Source organism: Desmodus rotundus, chromosome 1 (genome assembly GCF_022682495.2).
Source record: "Desmodus rotundus isolate HL8 chromosome 1, HLdesRot8A.1, whole genome shotgun sequence".
In the NCBI taxonomy this organism is placed as follows: Eukaryota; Metazoa; Chordata; class Mammalia; order Chiroptera; family Phyllostomidae; genus Desmodus; species Desmodus rotundus.
This window is the reverse complement of record NC_071387.1, coordinates 43,131,133-43,150,191: the sequence shown is the minus strand read 5'-3', so window position 1 is coordinate 43,150,191 and position 19,059 is coordinate 43,131,133. Positions and strand designations below refer to the sequence as shown.

At 41.6% G+C, this 19,059-nt stretch overlaps 1 protein-coding gene across 5 annotated transcripts in view; it reads left to right on the top strand.

Annotated features, from left to right (window-relative positions):
* PCSK5 (proprotein convertase subtilisin/kexin type 5) overlaps window positions 1-19,059 on the top strand; it is a 421,805-nt gene that overhangs the window by 214,324 nt on the left and 188,422 nt on the right. For all 5 annotated transcript variants that reach the window (XM_053923627.2, XM_045191544.2, XM_045191524.2 and 2 more), the window contains exon 10: window positions 4,960-5,063. In XM_053923627.2, the coding sequence (XP_053779602.1) occupies window positions 4,960-5,063 (104 nt within the window). The remainder of the gene's footprint in view (window positions 1-4,959; window positions 5,064-19,059) is intronic.

Sequence of the window (19,059 nt, the reverse complement as noted above, 5' to 3'; positions counted from 1 at the left end):
TAGGTGTCCAGATGATAGCAATATAAGTCTCCTGGAACTTTTGAATTAATGTAGAGCACAGAACAAAATATATGCTCCCATTAGCGATACGTACTCGGGCTCTCAGTGGGACTGACAGCGTGTTCAGGGTCTCCGTTAAACGGACAGAAGATTGGTTTCCTCTGTTGTATGGTCAATACTTACTTTATTCCTGAATCATCACTGGCAGGCACTGGCTACAGCCAAAATAATGTTTCTTACCAATCTCAGCAGGCTTTAAACACTTTCTGTCTCATCTTTGTTCCAGCTCATAAGCAATTCTTTTATTCCACAAATACTGGCTAGTTGTTCCCATTTCTATTTTATACAGTCTTAAGAAACATAAAAAGAGACAGGTTTTGTCTGGGATATTTTGATGACTGTTTAGTTGGATGACTGCTGATCGGTCACGCAGCTTCCCCGAAGGTCCGGTCCATGTTAGCTGCTCATCGTTGCACCAGCTGGAGCCATCCTTGTGGTTACAGAAGATTGCGGTGTAGGGGACGGTTTTCCTTATCAGGACTTGCTGTCACTGCCCTTGTTGATGGATTCTCTTTCTGTACTAAAATGTGTTTGTGTTGTCCTTTTTCTCAGTTGCCCCCTAAATGCTTATGTTGATAAATCCATCTACTTTGGGGGGAGGGGGTGCGGGGTGAAGGGAAGGTGAGTTCTTTTTTTCTTTTTAAAAAATGCAGGTGAATCAGTCACTCAAGATTCAGAATTGGTCCTTGTTTTTAAGGACCACCAAGCACAGATGTATTTCCAACTCAAACACGTGCAGAATTATCTGGGGAAACTCTTGGGGAGTAAATCTTTTTTTTTAATTTAAGTGCTAGCAGTGATACTGAGAAGCCCAACAAGAAGCGCTCGACAAAATGTCTCTCTTGGGATCCGTCCTACTTGTTCTAAACCTACTGTTGGGCCCATGAACTGCTGTGAACTGCTCAGAACAAGAATGTAATGCAAACACTAGGTAGCGACGGTGTCGGCAATTACCTGTGTTTTCACAGCTGGAAACTGGAAGTGTGTGGGGTGAGGTTCTGTGGAGGTTCCCGACTGGGGAAGGGTTTCCTAGGCGGGCTGTAGACCACACCGAAGTGTGAGCAAGTCAGGCAGAGTGACAAGTGCATACCAGTAATGGTAGGAAAGAATGGAATAATGTCAAGATGTAGTGTACAGATAAAATATATTATAAAGACAACATGATTTCTTTCTAGTTTGATGCCTCCCTGCTTACCTTTGAGGGAGTGCACTCATGTTAGGCTTTTGGAACTTAAAGCGAAATTAAGACTCAGGTATCTCCTGAATTCTGCAGTAAACAGAAATTAGCCCACTGAGTTGAGAAGGACAGTGCAGGCACAAAAATCGTGTGACCGTGAGAACATGATATGCCACACTGGGCTTCCTGATCCAATTGTCAAAGAACCAGGTGACAAGCCCCTGTGTGTAAGTCTCTCTCACCTTTGTGGGTCCGTCTGGAGATGGCGTTAAACAGCGAGGGACAACATGCGCTCCGCAGCCAAGTGTAGCCGGTTTGAATTGTAGCACCCCCTCTTCCTGCCTGTGTGCACTTACTGTGTCGGGCTCAAAGCCTCAATTTCGTCAGCCATGAAAAGGGAATAAACGTTTACCTACATCATACGATTTTTCAGATTACGGCTAGTAATGCTTGTACAACATGCCGTACCTGGCCAAGTGCTTTCTAAATGTTGGTTATTATTCCAAGGTCGTTAAAGGATGTAAAACTTCCTAACAGGAACAGATTACATATACAGGACTCCCCAGAAAAGCATGTATATTTTATTGCCTTGGAAGGTCACATCTTGCAGGCATTTATAAATGTTACCCTTTTAGTGTATATTGTTATTTAAGGGAAATTGTCAGTAATTCCAAGAAGAAACCTGAGAGTTGTGTGGCGTTAACTGCTTGTGACGTTATGGGTCGCCAGGCTCAAGGTTGAGAGAAACGGCTCTTTTTCTCCATGTGAGTTAGACTTTCAGCTTCTAGGTTCTAAAACACAAGCCTGACTTCTCCATAAATAAAAGCTCTCTCAGGTACCAGCAGATTCTCTCACTGCCTTTTCCTGAGCTGGTTAGTTACCCTCCACAGGTAGGGAAAAACCACTGAGTCCAAGTCCACTGGTCTTTCTGTAATCTTCCTCATTTTATTTTGGTGAAATTCAGGAAACTTTTGAAATTAAATCATTTTGGAAGTTGTACGTTCTCAAATGTCAGAGTAGAATTATCTGAATGCCTGCTTCGTTCCCTGTGTAGTTCCAATTTCCTGGAGCTAATTTCTTCCTTCTAATTACAAGCACTCCAAGAAGAACTAGCTTTTACAGCTCAGCACGAGAGCAAGTAACTCTTATTTCTTCAGGCTGAGCTGAATGCAGAAGGCCCCCTGAATCTGCCTGAGTACAACTGCTTAAGGTACAAAATAAATGTTCCCTGTTCTGTTACTATTGTTACATTTTTAGTGCCAAAGTTCCCAAGAGTCAAAACCTTGTACTTCATACTTCTGCAGAATCCTGTCTTGATGCATAGGATAACATTGGAAACTTGTTTCTCTTTCTGTTGTTTTCCCCCCTAAAGGGTAAGATTTAAAATATGGGAGTTTCAACTGAATGTTAAATGTCATTTTTAAATCACTGGGTTGATTTAGACGTGTTTATCAAATCCTAGTGTACTTTTAGGTACCTTGCCATTTGTTCGCGATGAAATAAAAACATTTTTATGGGTCCTGCTTTAGCATAAGTGGCTGGAATGTTTTTCCGGACTGAGTTTTTGTTGCTGTTGTTGCTTTTGCCCCTCATCCACCAACTGCACTGGGGAAGGGGAGATGGGCATCGCATCTCAGGCAGAGCTAGAACAGCTTAGGCGGAGACTAACGTTCAGAATTACCCCAGCCTCATTTCCCAACTGTCCTCTGAGGAGCGAGAGTCTACTGAATTATTATGTGATTCCGTATTAGTCAGCAAAGGGCCAAATCCCGCTATTGGTTTTAGAGGCAGAACTCCCCTGCTTGCTGGGATCCCTCACACACCCTCCCTCCCTTTCTTCAGAGTTCTGTGCCTTATTAGGCTCTAAATTGGTTCCTAATGAGCATTGTATTAAAATAAAACAAAAATGATTACATTTGCATCATTCTCATATTTTAAAAATTTCATGTGGTTGGGTTTTAATTTCCTTATTATTAAATTCTTTTGTTAATGTGACCTTAAGAAATAGTTTAGATCCAATCTTGCCCCCTCTGAGAACTTTGAAAATGACAGTAATAACTCTGCTTTCATGTTTCATCTGAGGTCATAAAACAATAGGTATCAGAACTCTATAGTACTTTTCCTGTCTCTTTCATTTGCAAGCCACTAAGCAGGAGCTGTGGTTCGTAATTTACCAAAATACTGTACCATCCACTTCTTCATGGCTTACTATGCACCAGGAACTGAGTTGAGTATGTAGCATTCCTTTGATTCGGTCGGTATGATGAAATACAGTAGATATTAGCATCCACATCCTAAGTGGAGAAACTTCGAGAAGTCAGTTTCACATAGGTAGAAAATGAAGGGGCCAGAATCTGATCATTGGACTCCCTCTCGTCAGGAGACCACCCACGAACACACGTATGTGGTGACTGTGATGGGGAAAATGGAGTATAAAGTGAAGCACTGGAAATTAGCTACAATTGAATTATTGTGGGGAATCGCTTGGTGAATTATATAATTGTCTAACCGCTATGCTGTATACCTGAAACTAAGATGGAATATTGAATGTCCAGGGCTAATGGAAAAATTAATTAAGTAAATAAACGAATGAATGAAAAGAAAATTAGCTACAATTACAATACCAGGGTCTCCTGCCGCCTGAGAGATGCCCACGTCCACCCGTGTGCACACAAGGGGGCACAGGGACTCCCACATGCCCATCAGACCTCAAGGAAGGTAGTGAATCATTGTCTCCCCTCCCCCAAGTGTTCTGACCCATCCTTTGCAAATATCCTTTTAAAATGAAGGTGGTGGACAAGAAACAAAATAACATGTGAGTTGCATGATAATGTTGTAGTTCCTAGTTAAGTAAAAATTTTCATCACACCTCACATTCAAGACTAAATTGAATAGGTGTCCTGATTAGAATTTCGTGCTTGCACTGAGTCAGATGCCTTCCCGTATCTCCATATTCTTTGGAAAAACAAAAGTCTATGTCCATGTACTTGGATCTGTGTTCTGTGTGTTTAGATTTTAGCGTTGCAGTTCTCCAATGAAATGATCTTCTGTTTATGCTTTTAAGTGCTAACGGCCATGAGAAACAGGTAGCCAATGATTTATTATAGCTACTTACTGCAAATTCAGAGTACTCCCATTGCTGTCTGTGCCTTGGAGGCCACTTTGGGCCCTGTATCATCTTCTCTTCCATTAAGAAACTGAAAATGGGGGTTTGGTTATAGCTGACAGTTTTTCTGTATCCCACACATACATGCAGAGTTTTAAACATTGCTAAGTTCTTTGTTAAATTACAAATCAATTGCCTGGCTATGCATCTGAACGAGGAATGTTCCGGAGGCCTTCAGTTTTGGCTTTAGCTTATTGTAATTTTCCAATGATAATGCACGCTTTCACACAATTGGCAGAAAAGGGCCAGAATTGGGAGCCATTTTCTTGAGGAAACTGGAAATCCTCACCCTTTTAAAAACTAAATTACACCGACTACTACCACATTATTTATTAAATTGAAGGTTCAATTTTCTGCCTCCCTCCGACGAATGTCCCTTCTCCATGTTGAGAACAGGAGCGGCATTTGGCATTTGTTTATCCCAAACCCAAATTGCTGACCCCTCGTTTTTAGTACTTTGCCATTTTGCTTTCGCTTTTTAAATTTGCTTGTGACTCTGCTGCCCCCATCTTTTTTTTTTTTTTGGTACAATGATTCTTACCTTGTCTTTCCCCAGTCCGTTTCTGACCTGGAGAGACGTGCAGCATGTTATTGTCAGGACTTCCCGTGCGGGACATTTGAACGCTAATGACTGGAAAACCAATGCTGCTGGTTTTAAGGGTGAGAACTTCTTTCATATTCTGTCACAGGCAAAATATTTTTATTTTTCCCCCATTTAAAATGGAGAGCAGGAACTAGAACCCCTCAAAAGAAACTTTAAATTTTGTGCTGACACACAAAGAGCTTGATCTTTTAGTAAATAAAAGGCAGATTCTTTTTTAAAAGATGGAGTAATACATGTAAGGCAGATTTCCTTGGCTTCCCACATCGTATGTCAGTTTCTTAAAAGATAACCAACTTCCAAGAATAGTCGACCTATGGGGCTCCTAATTAGTTTATTTGCTGTCATTGATTATGTGAGTGCTATTCGTTACAGTGTATTTAAAAGTTCCTCACCTTCCCTAGTTACTGGCCTTCGCTTAGATTATAATTGGTATGTTTTGTTCACTGGTGTGTAGCTCTGGTAGTTGCTAGGCCATCCTTTCTGTACATTGTCTTTTGTTTTGTTTCAACTTTCACAAACAGAAAAACAGGCATACTTCTAAGATATTATATAAACTGAAAATTCTTATGAAGCTTTATAGTGTGCAGTGTGTATGAAATTGTGCATAATATATAATAAGTGCCATTTTTCCCGTGGCTGATAGAGATCAGTTTCCTTAACCTGTCTGTCGATAGCCATCCTGTTTGATGTCTTTCGTAACACGTGCTGCAATGAAAAGAAAACAAGTAGATACAGCAGATATCCTAAAGGTCAGTATGTTTACTCAGGTTGCAGAGGACCTAAATTTTTATCCATTAATTAAGTTGTAGTAAAGATTACTTTTTGTCTCATCTGCAGACTTAAATTTACTCTCGAATAATCTTGGTAGCATTACATATCCCTATGGATGGAAACATCTCAAAGCATAGAAAATATCTACTTAAAAATTGGGCTTCTGATCCTCAGATCATTGGTTACAAGCTGAATAATCCTGGGCAAGTCATTTAATTTTGGGGGGTCCTGACTTCCCCAACTTAACCGTCTTAGAAGCTGACTAATATTATCTACATATGATATCTTACGTATGATTTTAATATGTCCTTAGTGAATTATACCTGATGTATGCAAATATTCATACTGGAAATATAAAAATGTAATTTAAAAAACTATTTGCAAATAGCTTATTATATCTCATGCTTAGACGAAACCTATAAATGTACCAGGTAACCAGCACCATATACAACAGTTGTTTGGTTAATATCCTCACTGAAGACTTCCCTTCATTTTTAGAACAAGAGCATCCCTTTGCTTTTGAGTATCACCAAATACCTTTCCGTGCCTGCAAACTATGTAGCACAGCGGTGTTCAGTGAGCTTGTAATCGAAACAGGTGTGCTTGTTGGGATCCCACTTTCCGAAGGCCCGATCAGGACACTTGATCCCCAAATGGCAATTGTTATGTGCAGCATCGGAAGTATTTGACATTCCCATTACTCTAGGAATTCAGGGTGTAATGTGCCAAATGTACGTTTCATTTTGATTAGCCTCCCCGTGTTCTCAGCTCCTACTATATTAATCAGTGAGGCTGGAGGTTGGAGGTTTGGAGGGAAGAAGGGACCAAAACGTAACCTTGGCTTGTTCAACACCGCGATGAACTTCGTAGCAGAAGGTTCACAGACTAAGTACATTGACCTCCATGAAGCTGAGGAATCAACTTTAGCCCAAATAAAAGTCTTAGTTTTTACTTATTCCTCTTTGGCAACTTAGAAAGAGCAAATGGTTCTAATAAAAAACGCAACTCTTTTGAAAACCTCTGTTGGTTTTGGAAAGGGGGAAACAGGATTTAGACTAAATCGCCAGATCCAAACCTGATTCTGAAGGGGGCTGTACACTCTTTCTGGCAAGGAGGAGAGAGCATTTTACTATTGCACGTGGCAATATTTAGTATAATATTTCACTCTTCTCTTAGATTGCTGCCAAGAGTAACAATTAAAGTTCACTTTTTCATAGATGAATTACCCTGAACTGGCCTGAACTCCCAGTGGAATTGTTTTGTAATTTTGCTGATGGCAAGCCCCATATTTCATCCAAACATGATCATAATAAGAAGAATTTTTTTTAAAAAAGGAGTTATTTTCTTTCCTACTCTAAGCATTACCATTCCCTCCCTAGCGTCCCACAAATAAAAGTGATTCAGGCAGAGGCTAGCAGGAGAAGTAATGTGCTTTGAGGAAGGAGAGAATGCAGGTCACTAGGGCTGGAGAAAGATGGGCTGACTTTTTATGAAATAAGAACTGAAAAAACCCCCAAAATTGCTGATTCTTGGAAGGGGTTCATGCAATGAGAGCTCAGCAAGAGCTCGTATTTTAAATTAGGTCGGCCGGCGCTTGCAGGCCTGAGCAGGAACACATGAACAAACATTTCTGCGAAGACGGAAGAAAACGGAAGTGGCCTCCAAGCAGAAGCGTGCAGCCACGGGTGCCCTCTCTCTTCCCGTGCAGCTCAGTCCCAGCGCTCGGTGGGACGTGCGCATGAAATGAATTTGCACACACCTGTGCTTGCTGGGGCTTGCTTTTTGTGCCCTAATGTTGAGCAATTTAACTTGTTTCAAGAGTGTTTTATCTTTTTTAAAAATGAGAATCATCTCACAGACTGTTTGGTAGGTGCTCTTCTGCAATGTGCCCTCTCAGTATCAACATCAGAGTCTGCTTCTCTCAGGTAAAGCAGAAGCAGCTCAGCGCAGCAACCGGTTTGGTTTGGGGGCTCGCCATCAGTAGGCTGGAGAGTCATGCCAATCACTGATAACGTCAGAGAAGGTAACACCCTAAAGAATGACTTCTCACAAAACACTGCCGAGGCCATTTCACACAAAGTTCTTCCATTTCTTCAGACATACCGTATGTAGTACACACTAAGCAGAGAACAGCCAGGGGATCTAGTCCAGCGTGGGCCTCTCCCTGAGGCGGGCTTGCTCCACAGTTACCTGGAAAACGGGAGAGATTCCCTCCAGAAGCAGCTGCTGGCTTCCTGTTGACTGGCATGAATAGGTTCTCATTCAGGCCAGGAGGCTGGCCTTGAAAAGGTGAAACATTGTGGCCGTCGACTAATTGGTCTGTTGGTTTCCCTGAGTGGGATTACCCAGGAGTGGAGAACTGATAAGCGGGCTGCACAGAGCTCCCCTCCCTGTGCTCCCCTTGTGCTCTGTAACCAGTGCTGTGGTGAGCTTAGTTCACAGTGCAGGGAGCCCTAAAGATAGAAGCCACTCATCAACAATTTTGTGGATTTTAATTTTTAACCATTTTAATTGAACTAAGATTATTCCATCCTGCTGCTGCTTAAGTAATAATAATAACCACCTGTTAGAGTGTAGATGTCTTTTGAAGATTTGGTTTTCAAAATAAATATAAACCAATGAATACCTACCTATGAAGGCTAACTGAACATTATTTTGATCATGTTGTGGATAATCTCAGCTAGATTCCAGACACTTTTTGACTTTAAACCTCCCTCCAGATATAGTTTCTTTAAACAGAAGTGGAATAAATATCACACACCTATCAAAGAATCTACTTGAGAGTGTGCACGAGAATAGGAAAGTGTTTGTTTGAGACCAGATGAACAGATGCCATTGTCACCCCCAGAGAACAAAACTCCAAACTCCAGTATTTGGCTGCTGACCAACACTTGCAATGCCAGGAGATGACTTTGCCATTAAATTGTTGGGGGTTTTTTTTTCCCAGTATTATTTCTTTTTCCCTTGATTCCTTCCCTTTCCTCTTATAAAAAGTCTTTTCTGTTTATTTCTTTTCTTTTCCATACTCCCTTGTGCTTCTTAAAATGTACAAATCAGCTGTAGAAGCGAAGGCTTTTACCATCTGGGTGTTTTTCTTCATGGAATTGAATTTATGTGGTCTCTTCATTTATTTATTCATGGGTACTTCCTGAGCACCTTGGGCACGCCGGGCCAGCGCATGCTGAACACCGGCAGTAGGAGGAAATGCCAGAGGCCCAGTGGCATGCCTAATCTTATCCAGCCACAGAGCAATTGACACAAACAAACTTACACCGCGCCTTTATTTCCCCTTCAGTCAAGCCCCAGGGATGTGCCAGGTCTCGTCAATTAAGTATCATGATTGCTTTCCCATCAGGTAGAAGCACCCCAACCTCAGCAGCAGCAGGAGTCTAATGTAGAGAGACTTTTGCGACCTGTGATGTGCATTTTGACCAGCAGAGTTTGTGGAGCCAGGCTGAGGGCTTTAATTCTGCATTCTCCTAGAATCCATGGCTAGTATTACTGCAGGAAGAACTTGGCTGTTTGTTGTAACCTACTCTCCCTTCTTTCTACTGCTTTAATCTGAGGGCTCTGCCCATCCACCACCCCTCCCTCCCCCAGCCTCCTGGGCTGTGCAGGCTCTTTCCCCCAGGTCCTTATCTCTGGTTTGCGGGGACAGTTATATTTATAATTGAATGCATGCAACATCAGTGCTGTAGGTTTTTTCAAAGTGTTTGTATTTGGATTATATGACTGTATACAGTTAAACGCTCTTAAATCTAGGAACAGGAATAGACGTCAGATAATAAATTAGGACCTTCTGTCATCTTTACTAGGCGAAAGAATGAAAAAAATGTCATTGAAAATCAAAAATGACAACTAAGTGAGCGAGGTTACCACGCCTTCCATTTCACTGCCCTCCCAGACTATGTAAGTCTCTTTTTTTCTACCAGCATGTTGCTGAAACCTCCCCATCATCCCCACTGACTCTTTCTTTGACCACAACTAAACTACTAGATTTTTAAAAAAATTTCTAACTGATTTCCCACCATGGGGAAAGCAATTGACAGTCTAACATGACTTCTTAGTCTCCAAGGCCTTAACTTTTAATAACCTTTATTACTTTTAATTGCCATCATTTTATTTCCACTGGTAGGGCTGGTAATTTTAAGATGTTCCAATATATTTTTTAATACCTACCTGTCTTGCTTTCAGTTTGTAACACTTATTAAAAAGAATTAGAAGTGCCGAAACTATTGAGCATGCCATGTGTTGAATTGAAACAAAAGATTTGAAATGTGGTTTGAGTGTATACAGTGATGTGCTACCATTTGGAGGCGTAAAGCTAAGCTGTATTTTATTATTTCACTGTACAAATAATATTTCATCTTTGCTGCCTAGCATGTTGATACAATGTTGGTAGCTATAATTAAAGCTGCATAATGCTCCTTCCTTGGTAATCTGCACATTATCTTTTTGAAGAAAGGTCAGAGAGATGTTGCTCATCTGGTCAGCGTCAGAGATGATAGAGAATCAGATGCTTCACTCCAGTCCTGCTCTCATTTGCAGAAATGAGCACTTGGTTCTTCTCCTCTGTAATGCAAAGGGAAAGGGGAATAGGGTAAATGCATTTGATTCTACCAAATGAAACTTGCCCTCTGGAAATGCCACCTGATTTTCCTTCAAGATTTTGTTTTATACCATTGTGCTCTATGAACTCATATTCATGTACTATGTATTAACTTAAAATCTTTCATTCTGTATTTATTGACCATTGTATCTATGAGCTTTTCTTCCTGCTCACTGATAGAAAAGATATGAATCACACATCATTTAGAGGTTTTACCTTTATTCTTCTGTCTGGCGGATGATTCACTTGGACATTTATGTGGGAACAAGAAACCCTGACAGCAGACAGCTTGATCATTGCTTAATCTAGAGCCTCGTGTCCAAAACATGCCCTTGTCCCGTCAGCGTTCAGCTCTGCCTGCAAATATGTGAGGCTTAAAAACATCTTCTGCAGATGAGAGATGTTGCTTTCTTCGCGATGCTCTTTGAATGATAGTGTCAGTTTTGTTACACTTTGGGGTGCTTTTTTGGTGGTGGTGTATTTTTTCATCCCTAGTAAGTACCTAAGTTTATACATATACAAGTTTACATGTGGTTTCACACTTAACATCCATCTTCGAAATAGAATTGAAATGACAGTTGCACTGTGCGACTATTATCTCTATACCAGATGTAATTAGTTAATGAAGAGGATTACATTTGGAGTAGTTTTGCAGGTTTGCCACAGTCTTAAGGCCCTTCAAATTCTATTAGAGAGTCTGTCATTGACATTTTCTTTGGCCTTTGAGGAAGCCAATGAAAGTTTTTGTACTTGGTTTTTTAAAATGTGGGTGACTAATACCAAACATAATGAGAGGGCTAAGTTGAATGAGAAGTACTTTGAAAATGGAAAACACCAAACCTGAAGAGTCTTCAAAGTATATTTTCATACACCACAGCTTTCTACTCACTAAAATGAGGATAAAGATGTGGAACTACGTTGGGAATTAGAATGCTCTTTTGGGGCTGGGGATAACTGAATTACCTTGAGTGGGCTAGAGAAAATGTCTTCAGGACTTTGTAACAAATCTGCTTGAATTTGACCTACTAAATCTTAAAATTTGTAACCAGTTGCTTCAATATGGGAATAATGATAGAAATCTGAACTGATTGCAGTTATCGATGTCCTATCAACTCTCTAGTCATTAATACACAATATAAAAGCTGGGTGTATAAAATATGAGCTTTAACAATATGCAAAAGCCTGTACACTTAACAGAAAATTGGTATCTCTTTTTATGTGGTCACCTGATGGAACTCGATTTTATGAATGCTCATGAGGCTGGACTCCCTAGGTATTTTTAACATTCTTTCTGCATCTGAGCCTGGCTCTTCTTAATGGTAGCAAGTCTTGATATGTTGTGGTTGCAATTGATGTTTTAGGCAAAGATGAAAATCGTCGGGCCCTGGACCCGGCGATCACAGCATGTTGTGACTGTAAAGTGATGAACGGGTTTCTCGGAGTCACTAACAACTGGATGCTGAGTCCAGTTCCAAAATAAGATACCCACAAACAATCTCAGCCGAGACAGTCTTATCAGAATATTCTCTCCCCTCCCCACGCCCACACCCGTTCTCTTACAGAGACTCTTAAATTCCACAGTCATTTTTTTATTTGAGGTTTTGCATTTATTTAAAACAAACAAACAAACAAAACTCAGCATATTGTTTCAGAGCCTGGGCTCCAAAGTCAAACACTTGGGACTGAATCCCAGCTTTATGAAAAATTTACCGGGTAACTACATACATTCTTAATCAACTTTATTGGAGTAAATTTACATGTAATAAAAAGCACCACTTTAAGTGTCCAAGTGTGTATACATCCATGTAACCATCACACAATCAAGGTGTAGAACATCGTCAGCCCCCAAATTTCTTTTGTGCCCTTTCTCACCCTTGCCCCCCACCCCACCCTATGCAGCCAGACACACTTTCTGTCACCGTAGATGTAGACCTTAAGTAGAATCATTTGAAACTGGCTTCTTTGTCTCATATAATATTTTTAAGGTTTACCTATGTCCTTAAGTATGTGAGCTGGTTCCTTTCTATTGCTAAATAGTATTTCATTGTAGGACTATACCACAGTTTGTATCCTTACTTTTTCATGGGCGGGTTTATGGTTTCCAATTTGGGATTGTTGTAAAACTGGTGTGAATACTCACACACAGATATCTGTGTGGGCAAATTACAAGTCTTTAAACATCAGACAGTCAGAAAAGGGTCCTCTGATTTAACGGAGACGCTGAGGAGTGAGGGAGCCATCGTCCGGCTGTCAGACGTAGAGCGCTGCAGGGCTGGCTTACAGCACATGCAAGCACGTGGCCCAGGAATAGCTTGGAGGCCGTCACAGCTGGGGTGGTGTGGGCAAGGGGAAGGAGCAGGAGAGCAGTATCATATACAGAGTGTAGCGGCTCTTCATTCGTAGCATGCACTCAGGTCGATTATCGCCTACGTGGCATGTGTCATTCTCATCCAACATTTAGTATGGGGTTAATAACAGCTGCTGCTCTGTAAGATTTTTGTATGATAAAAATGAACATATATATGTATAGATATGCAGAGATCTGTGGCCATTAACACACTGTGTGTAGCTTAGAAAAATAAAACTAGTTCCCTATTACTTTCAAATATTAGACTTACTACTGTATATCCTCACATTTCTTGGGACACTTCTATTCTCATCTTTGTGGTCTCTCTTATCTAATTTGGGTTACAGTTTTCATTTGTCAGTGGTTTTAGTCGATGATTCTGGTTAAAAGGTTAAATTCCTTAGTTTCAGTCTCTGTTTTTCTACAAAACTGCTTAGATTTCAATAAACAATAAACGGACTCAAAAGTATCAAAAAAATATAACATGCTGATCACTAATGAATTACATTAATGTCACCTACATAACCCAGGTCAGAAATATAAATAAATGCAAGAGGGTGGAAGACATTTGAGAACTTCAGATCTACTCTGGGGAACCGAAGCTTGTCTGAAATAGGTTCTAGAGTGGTTACTCAGTTTAAACAGATGCGCTGTGTTGTTTATTTGCATGTCTTGGAGGACTGGGGACCAACACTGGAAGACCCAGCTCTCGTGAGAGCCACCAGCAGGGTAGGGGAAGAGGACAAAGGGCAGGTATGGTGCGATGAGGAAAGCAATTTAAAAGAACTGACAGCAGAGCGACTTGAATCCTAGAGTGAGGAGTTCTCTGCTGGTTTGAAAACCATTTTTGAGCCATTACTGTGATTTTGAGAAAGTGCGCTGGATTATAGTGATGATTTTGAAGCAAGTGGGCTCTAGTTGCTTGTCTGATGTGAGAATTTCATTCCTTAAACTGATGGTGCAAATCCAGTGGCCCTGTGATGTGCGCTCTCAAATGACAAGTCTGTAAGAAACCTACTCGCCAACACGGATGAAAATCCTCTTGCCGTGGTCATTGTATGTGATCTCCGTTTGCGGTTGCGGATTTCTGTCTTAAGGACTGTGGCACTCAGTGAAATTCGTGACCGCCTCCTAAATGAGAAGAGTTATAGAGCTGGGATATATAATCATCCTTGCTAAATTCTTTTTTTTTTTCAAAGAAGAGAAAGAAACGCTTTTTGAAATAGATTTCTAATAAACTCAGGGAAAAGGGCGTGGTGGCATTATTGCTTCTTGAAAAATGTCAAGACAGAGATTATTCTTGGAGAAGGCTTCACAAATTTCCTTCGACCTAAGTCTCTTTGCTGGTTGTTATCATTCACTGTGACCTTCAGGAAGCCACTTAACGTCCAGTATTTGAATTATTTGTCACATACAGTTGCAGTCTTTGTGTTTGCCAGGTGACTTGGCAGAGATGTAAAGAAGGCAGGTGACGTAATTCTGGAGAACCTCTTGAGTTGCCGTAAGACTGTTGCAGGTTGTGTGACAAAGGCATGTCCAGTTTAAGAATTCCTTTTTCTCTCCTTTAAGGTTTGCCTGCATGTTCTTTTGCTTGGCCATGAAGCAAACTTGCAATCGTCTGTAGTCCTAGGAAGCTGCACTGCTTTTCTGAACCCGCCAGGGGCTACAATGTGTATGTTTTCTTAATATACTGTTTGAGATGGTTTTGTCTGGAAATCGTTTGCTTCTTTTCATCTTTCACCCTCAGAAGTATCTTCAGAGCCAAGGCAAAAGCTATGTGTCCAGCTTTGTTCTAGAATTCAATATCGTGCATCTTAGAAGCCTAAACCCCCCACTGAATTCCAGCCACATAGGATGAAAGAATGAGAGGAGATGATTCAAAATGCCAAGAAATGCCTAGGATTCTGTGATAGGGCTGCCGTGGTCGGTTGCAGTGCAATCAGGCTCGTGATCCACTCACCAAGCCGTGTGCCCCAGAGTGGGATGAAGTCTGCCTTAAGGAAAGAGCGGCCTTTCTCTAATTCAGGCCGGTCCCACCTAGTAGCCCTGCGTACGTGGAACTCTGTTGTAATTTCTCCCACAATTATTAAAAGCACAGGCATATTTTTAAAGGTATCTATTGAGAGATGGTTTTGTTCACTTTTACCTTTACTTATTGCTTTGACCTTGACACACACAGAAACTTTGTTAGCAAAGTAGCTCAGTGTTATCCGAGTTAGAGTTTTCCAATATCTGATGATTTCATCACTTTCTTTATCGCCAGCTCTCTAGACAAAACTTGGAGTTAAACCTTAGAATTTTCAGTGTGTGTGAATGCTCGGCACAAATCTATCGTGTTTCTCAGATTCTTTTTACATTCTCCCTTTTTTATGACCAAAAATGATGGAAGCTTCATGAATTCAGACGTATAATTATTTCATTTCAGTAGACCGTTTATGTTTGGGGTACAGAGGCCTTATAAATACCGACTTGTGCAGGCTGCACGGGCGCAAACGTCAGGCCACGGTGAACAGGCTTTACCCGAAGCTTCTGGGCTGCTCATCCGGCTGTCTCGGAAGGCACTCCCCACAGACCATCTTTTCCTCCAAGAACAGGGCTTTCCATGTGAAAGGGGGAAATGTGACTGAGGTGCGTAGGAGGAACTGTGTCGCTCAAGTTAGACATTTATGTCAGTCCGGACTGTGGCGTCAGCATTCCTAGCAGGGACTGCAGCGCCTGTCCGCTGTGGCCCAGCAGGGACACGGGGCTCTGACTTGCTGTGACCGCACGAGACTGTGGGGAAAGGGCACTGCTCTAGCTTTGAAAGCTGGGTCAGGAGCAATAAGGTGGCCCAATGAATGAGAGTCAGAAGAGCCTAAAGAGCGTCACAATTACATCTTTTTAAAGTACATTGTTACTGAGCGTGTCTCTTAGCCATCCCTTTTTTCTCTCCCGAGAGATCTATATATTGGTGCCAGTGTCTATAATATAAACCAGAACCAAAGAGTCAAAAGAAACCCTGAAAATTAATCCTGCCCCAGTCCTACGCATGACTTCCTAGGCCACTGCGTCTAGCGAGGTACTGTTACATGCCAGGCGGCTGCCGTGCAGAACCCATCTGGATCCTTCTTCTGGGAAATAAATAGGTCCAGACTTCCCTTCTTCCTGCGCTCTCAATTCATACTCCTTACACACGTTCACATCTTGCTAGCCGTAGGCATTTTAAAGCAATTAAGCTTCTATCACACATCTCAGTAATGGCTTCAGCAGACTTCATTTGATGGTGTTTTATCAGAAGACAAGGTACACCTGTAAGTTCCCAGAGTCACCTCTGAAAGGGCCAAAAGGAAGGACATTGTGATTGCTCCTGGATGTCAACAACTGGGAAGTTTTCCTGGCCACTCAGTGCCACCCTTGCATCCCTGCATGCCCAGTTAGCTCTCATGAAGCAAAATGGCTAAGCGTGAACAGAAAATAAGGTATCTTTTCCACATTAATAAGATCTCCACCCTCAGGAAAAACCCCTGATAGAAATGCCTGAAGAAGGTCCTCTCTCAGCAAGAATAGTGAGGAGGGTTATATGGGCCAGATGTTAACTTTCCTTCCAAACCCCACGTGTTTCTTTCTCTGAGCAGGATACTTTGATGAGTTTTAAAGGGCAGAGCAGATTTAGCTGATTTGAAAAAAAAAAAAAAAAGGACAAAAATGCTCCACTGTTCATTTGTGATATATAGGTAAATACCTGAAATGATTTACCCTCTTTATTACCTTGTTCTTCTGAGGCTAATGCTTGATTTGAGAAATGAGTTGAAATAAATACTGTGTGTCTTCTACACAACAGTAACCAATGGGTATGTGTGTAATACAAGGAAATGCGAAGTACTTCGGATTGAGTCCCTGTGACTTTGGGTGAGGGTTTTTTTTTTCTTTAAGATTTTTAAAATTTATTTTTAGATAGAGGTGAAGGGAGGGAGAAAGAGAAGGAGAGAAACACCAATGTGTGGTTGCCTCTCGTGTGCCCCCTACTGGGGACCTGGCCCACAACCCAGGCATGTGCCCTGACTGGGTTTCAAACCAGCGACCCTTTGGTTCGCAGGCCAATACTCAATCCACTGAGCCACGCCAGCCAGGGTTGGGTGAGTTCTTTTAAGGTTCCAAGACTTAAGTTTTTTCAGCTCTAAAATGTGAATAATATTATCTTGTCAATAGGACCATTATAAAGATTTCATTAGCTAATATGTAATAAAGTGCAAATGTAAGATACTATTTTTACCTCCCCCCCAAAAAAGTTTCTACTAGGCATCTTATTTTGGGAAGCATGCTTGATACATTAAATTCACTTCAACTGTAAAAGATTAGACAAAATAGATTTAAATAGATTAAATGGAAACTTCAGTGTGTTTACTATTGCCAACTTTTTAACTAAACATGACTTTGTATCTCAACTCAGTCAGACCCTTATTCGGCATTAATGATGCATAGAACTTAATTCCTTGACTAAAGTGCATCCAAAAAAAGGAAGTATCTAGGCCAAATTGTGCTTGAAGAGTGCGGGATGACATATCCATAGGTTAATTATGAGAACTATATCTTTTAAAACATCTTTGTAAGAGAAGCAAAAATGTGCGTGACATGAAAAGACGCTGGTGTGAGGGAAGGGTGTGTGTGAGCCGCGCCTGCAGAGAGGCTGCGCCTGGTGGAGACGATAGCCTCATTAACCAGCTGCTTCGGTGGGGCTTCTGCGAGGGTGCTGGGTCGCCCTCATACCCTCAGGGAGTGGTTCTCAAAGTAGGGTCTGGAACAATATCATCATCACCCAGGAACTTGTTAAAATTTCGAACTCTGGAACCTCCCTGAAAACTGCTGATCAGTGGGACTTAGCAGTTCGTGTGCTTTCGCAAATCTTGGATGACTCCGATGCACCTCAAGTTTGGGAACCACGGGCCCAAGCCATCCACTGTGTGTAATGAATTAACTTCTTTCTTGTGCCTTTGAATGGATGGTGCTAATGAAGTACCGTCTTTAGAGAAATGAAAAAAAAACAGTTTCTCAAATTAGTGGGTTTGGGGGGGGCTTGTTTGTTTGTCAGGTAATGAATCCCGTTTGTGAAAGGTGCCCTCAAAAAAATCCCATTCCTTGTCAGTCACTCAGTCATTCGTTCCCAGCGACACTCATTCCTTTCCTTCAGACAGTAATCCTCTGTTTTCAAACTTCGTACCCCCCATCTGGGAGGGGCGGGAGGAGGGGGGAGCAGCAAACTTTTCCATTATCCTCCTGCCTTAAATCTGTTCTTCCTTGCACAACTAAACATTTCCAAGTAGTCTAAATGAGCTGCTTCCATTTCCTTACTGTTGAGTCCCTCTGTAATTCTCTGTAATTTTTCCCCGCTTCCACCTTTGAAGTGAAATTACTCTTTGAGACTGCAGTCATTCCTACTTGCCAAATCAGAAGGCTGCCGCTTGTTTGTCTCTGGGATTTTATGCTTTTGATCTACCCAGTCCAGATCTCTTTCCTTGCCTTTTGTGATGCAAACCTATAGCCAGTTCCTCCCTGACACTGACTGATTCTTTTCTCCCAGCTCCTTTTCCCTCTACCACGCGCTGAGGTCAGTTGCTGAGGTGGCAGACCCAGAGCAGGGGCACCTCCTGCTTGCTCTCTCCAGCAAGGGAGCTCTCCCTCGCGTACGCATCCTCTTAATTTCACTGCTTTCTGTCACATCCCTGCCTTCCTTTCCATTGCAAGTTCCACCTCCTTATTAGCGAATTTCAGCTCTACATCTCAATACCACCTTCATCTATTACCAATCTTGAATCTCTCTCTGCACAAGGCTCTTCCTAAGATGTTTAAAACTCAGAACTTTCAAAACAATCTATGAATCATCTTTTACAAAACACCACCTTTCTCAAACTTTGTAGAATACCAATTAAATGATGTCTTTTCCTTGATCCTTGGCCCCTCATTACCTCCATCCACGTGATTCCAGGCCCCCGCCACTTCCTCCGGGAAGCCCCCATGTCCTGTTCTCATTAGTGACCTCCAATTACCTCCACAAATCCAACTCTTACTTAAGAATTTCAGAACCATCTCAAGTCTTATTTCTGCTAAGAGCATGTACCATCCTTACTAATGGCCTACTTTTCCAAGATTTTACAGAAAACTCCTTCTTATTGTCCCTTCAGCCAAAAAACTACGGTGAGATGATAAGCTTTATGTAGTACTTGAAACTTCTAAGGATAAGTGTTAGCTTTCCTCCCACTGAAATAGTGACACTTTCAGTTGCAAGGCGTAACTTCTTTTTTGCTGTCACTCTTCTTTGTGATCATCACACCAACAGCGAGTACTGGTT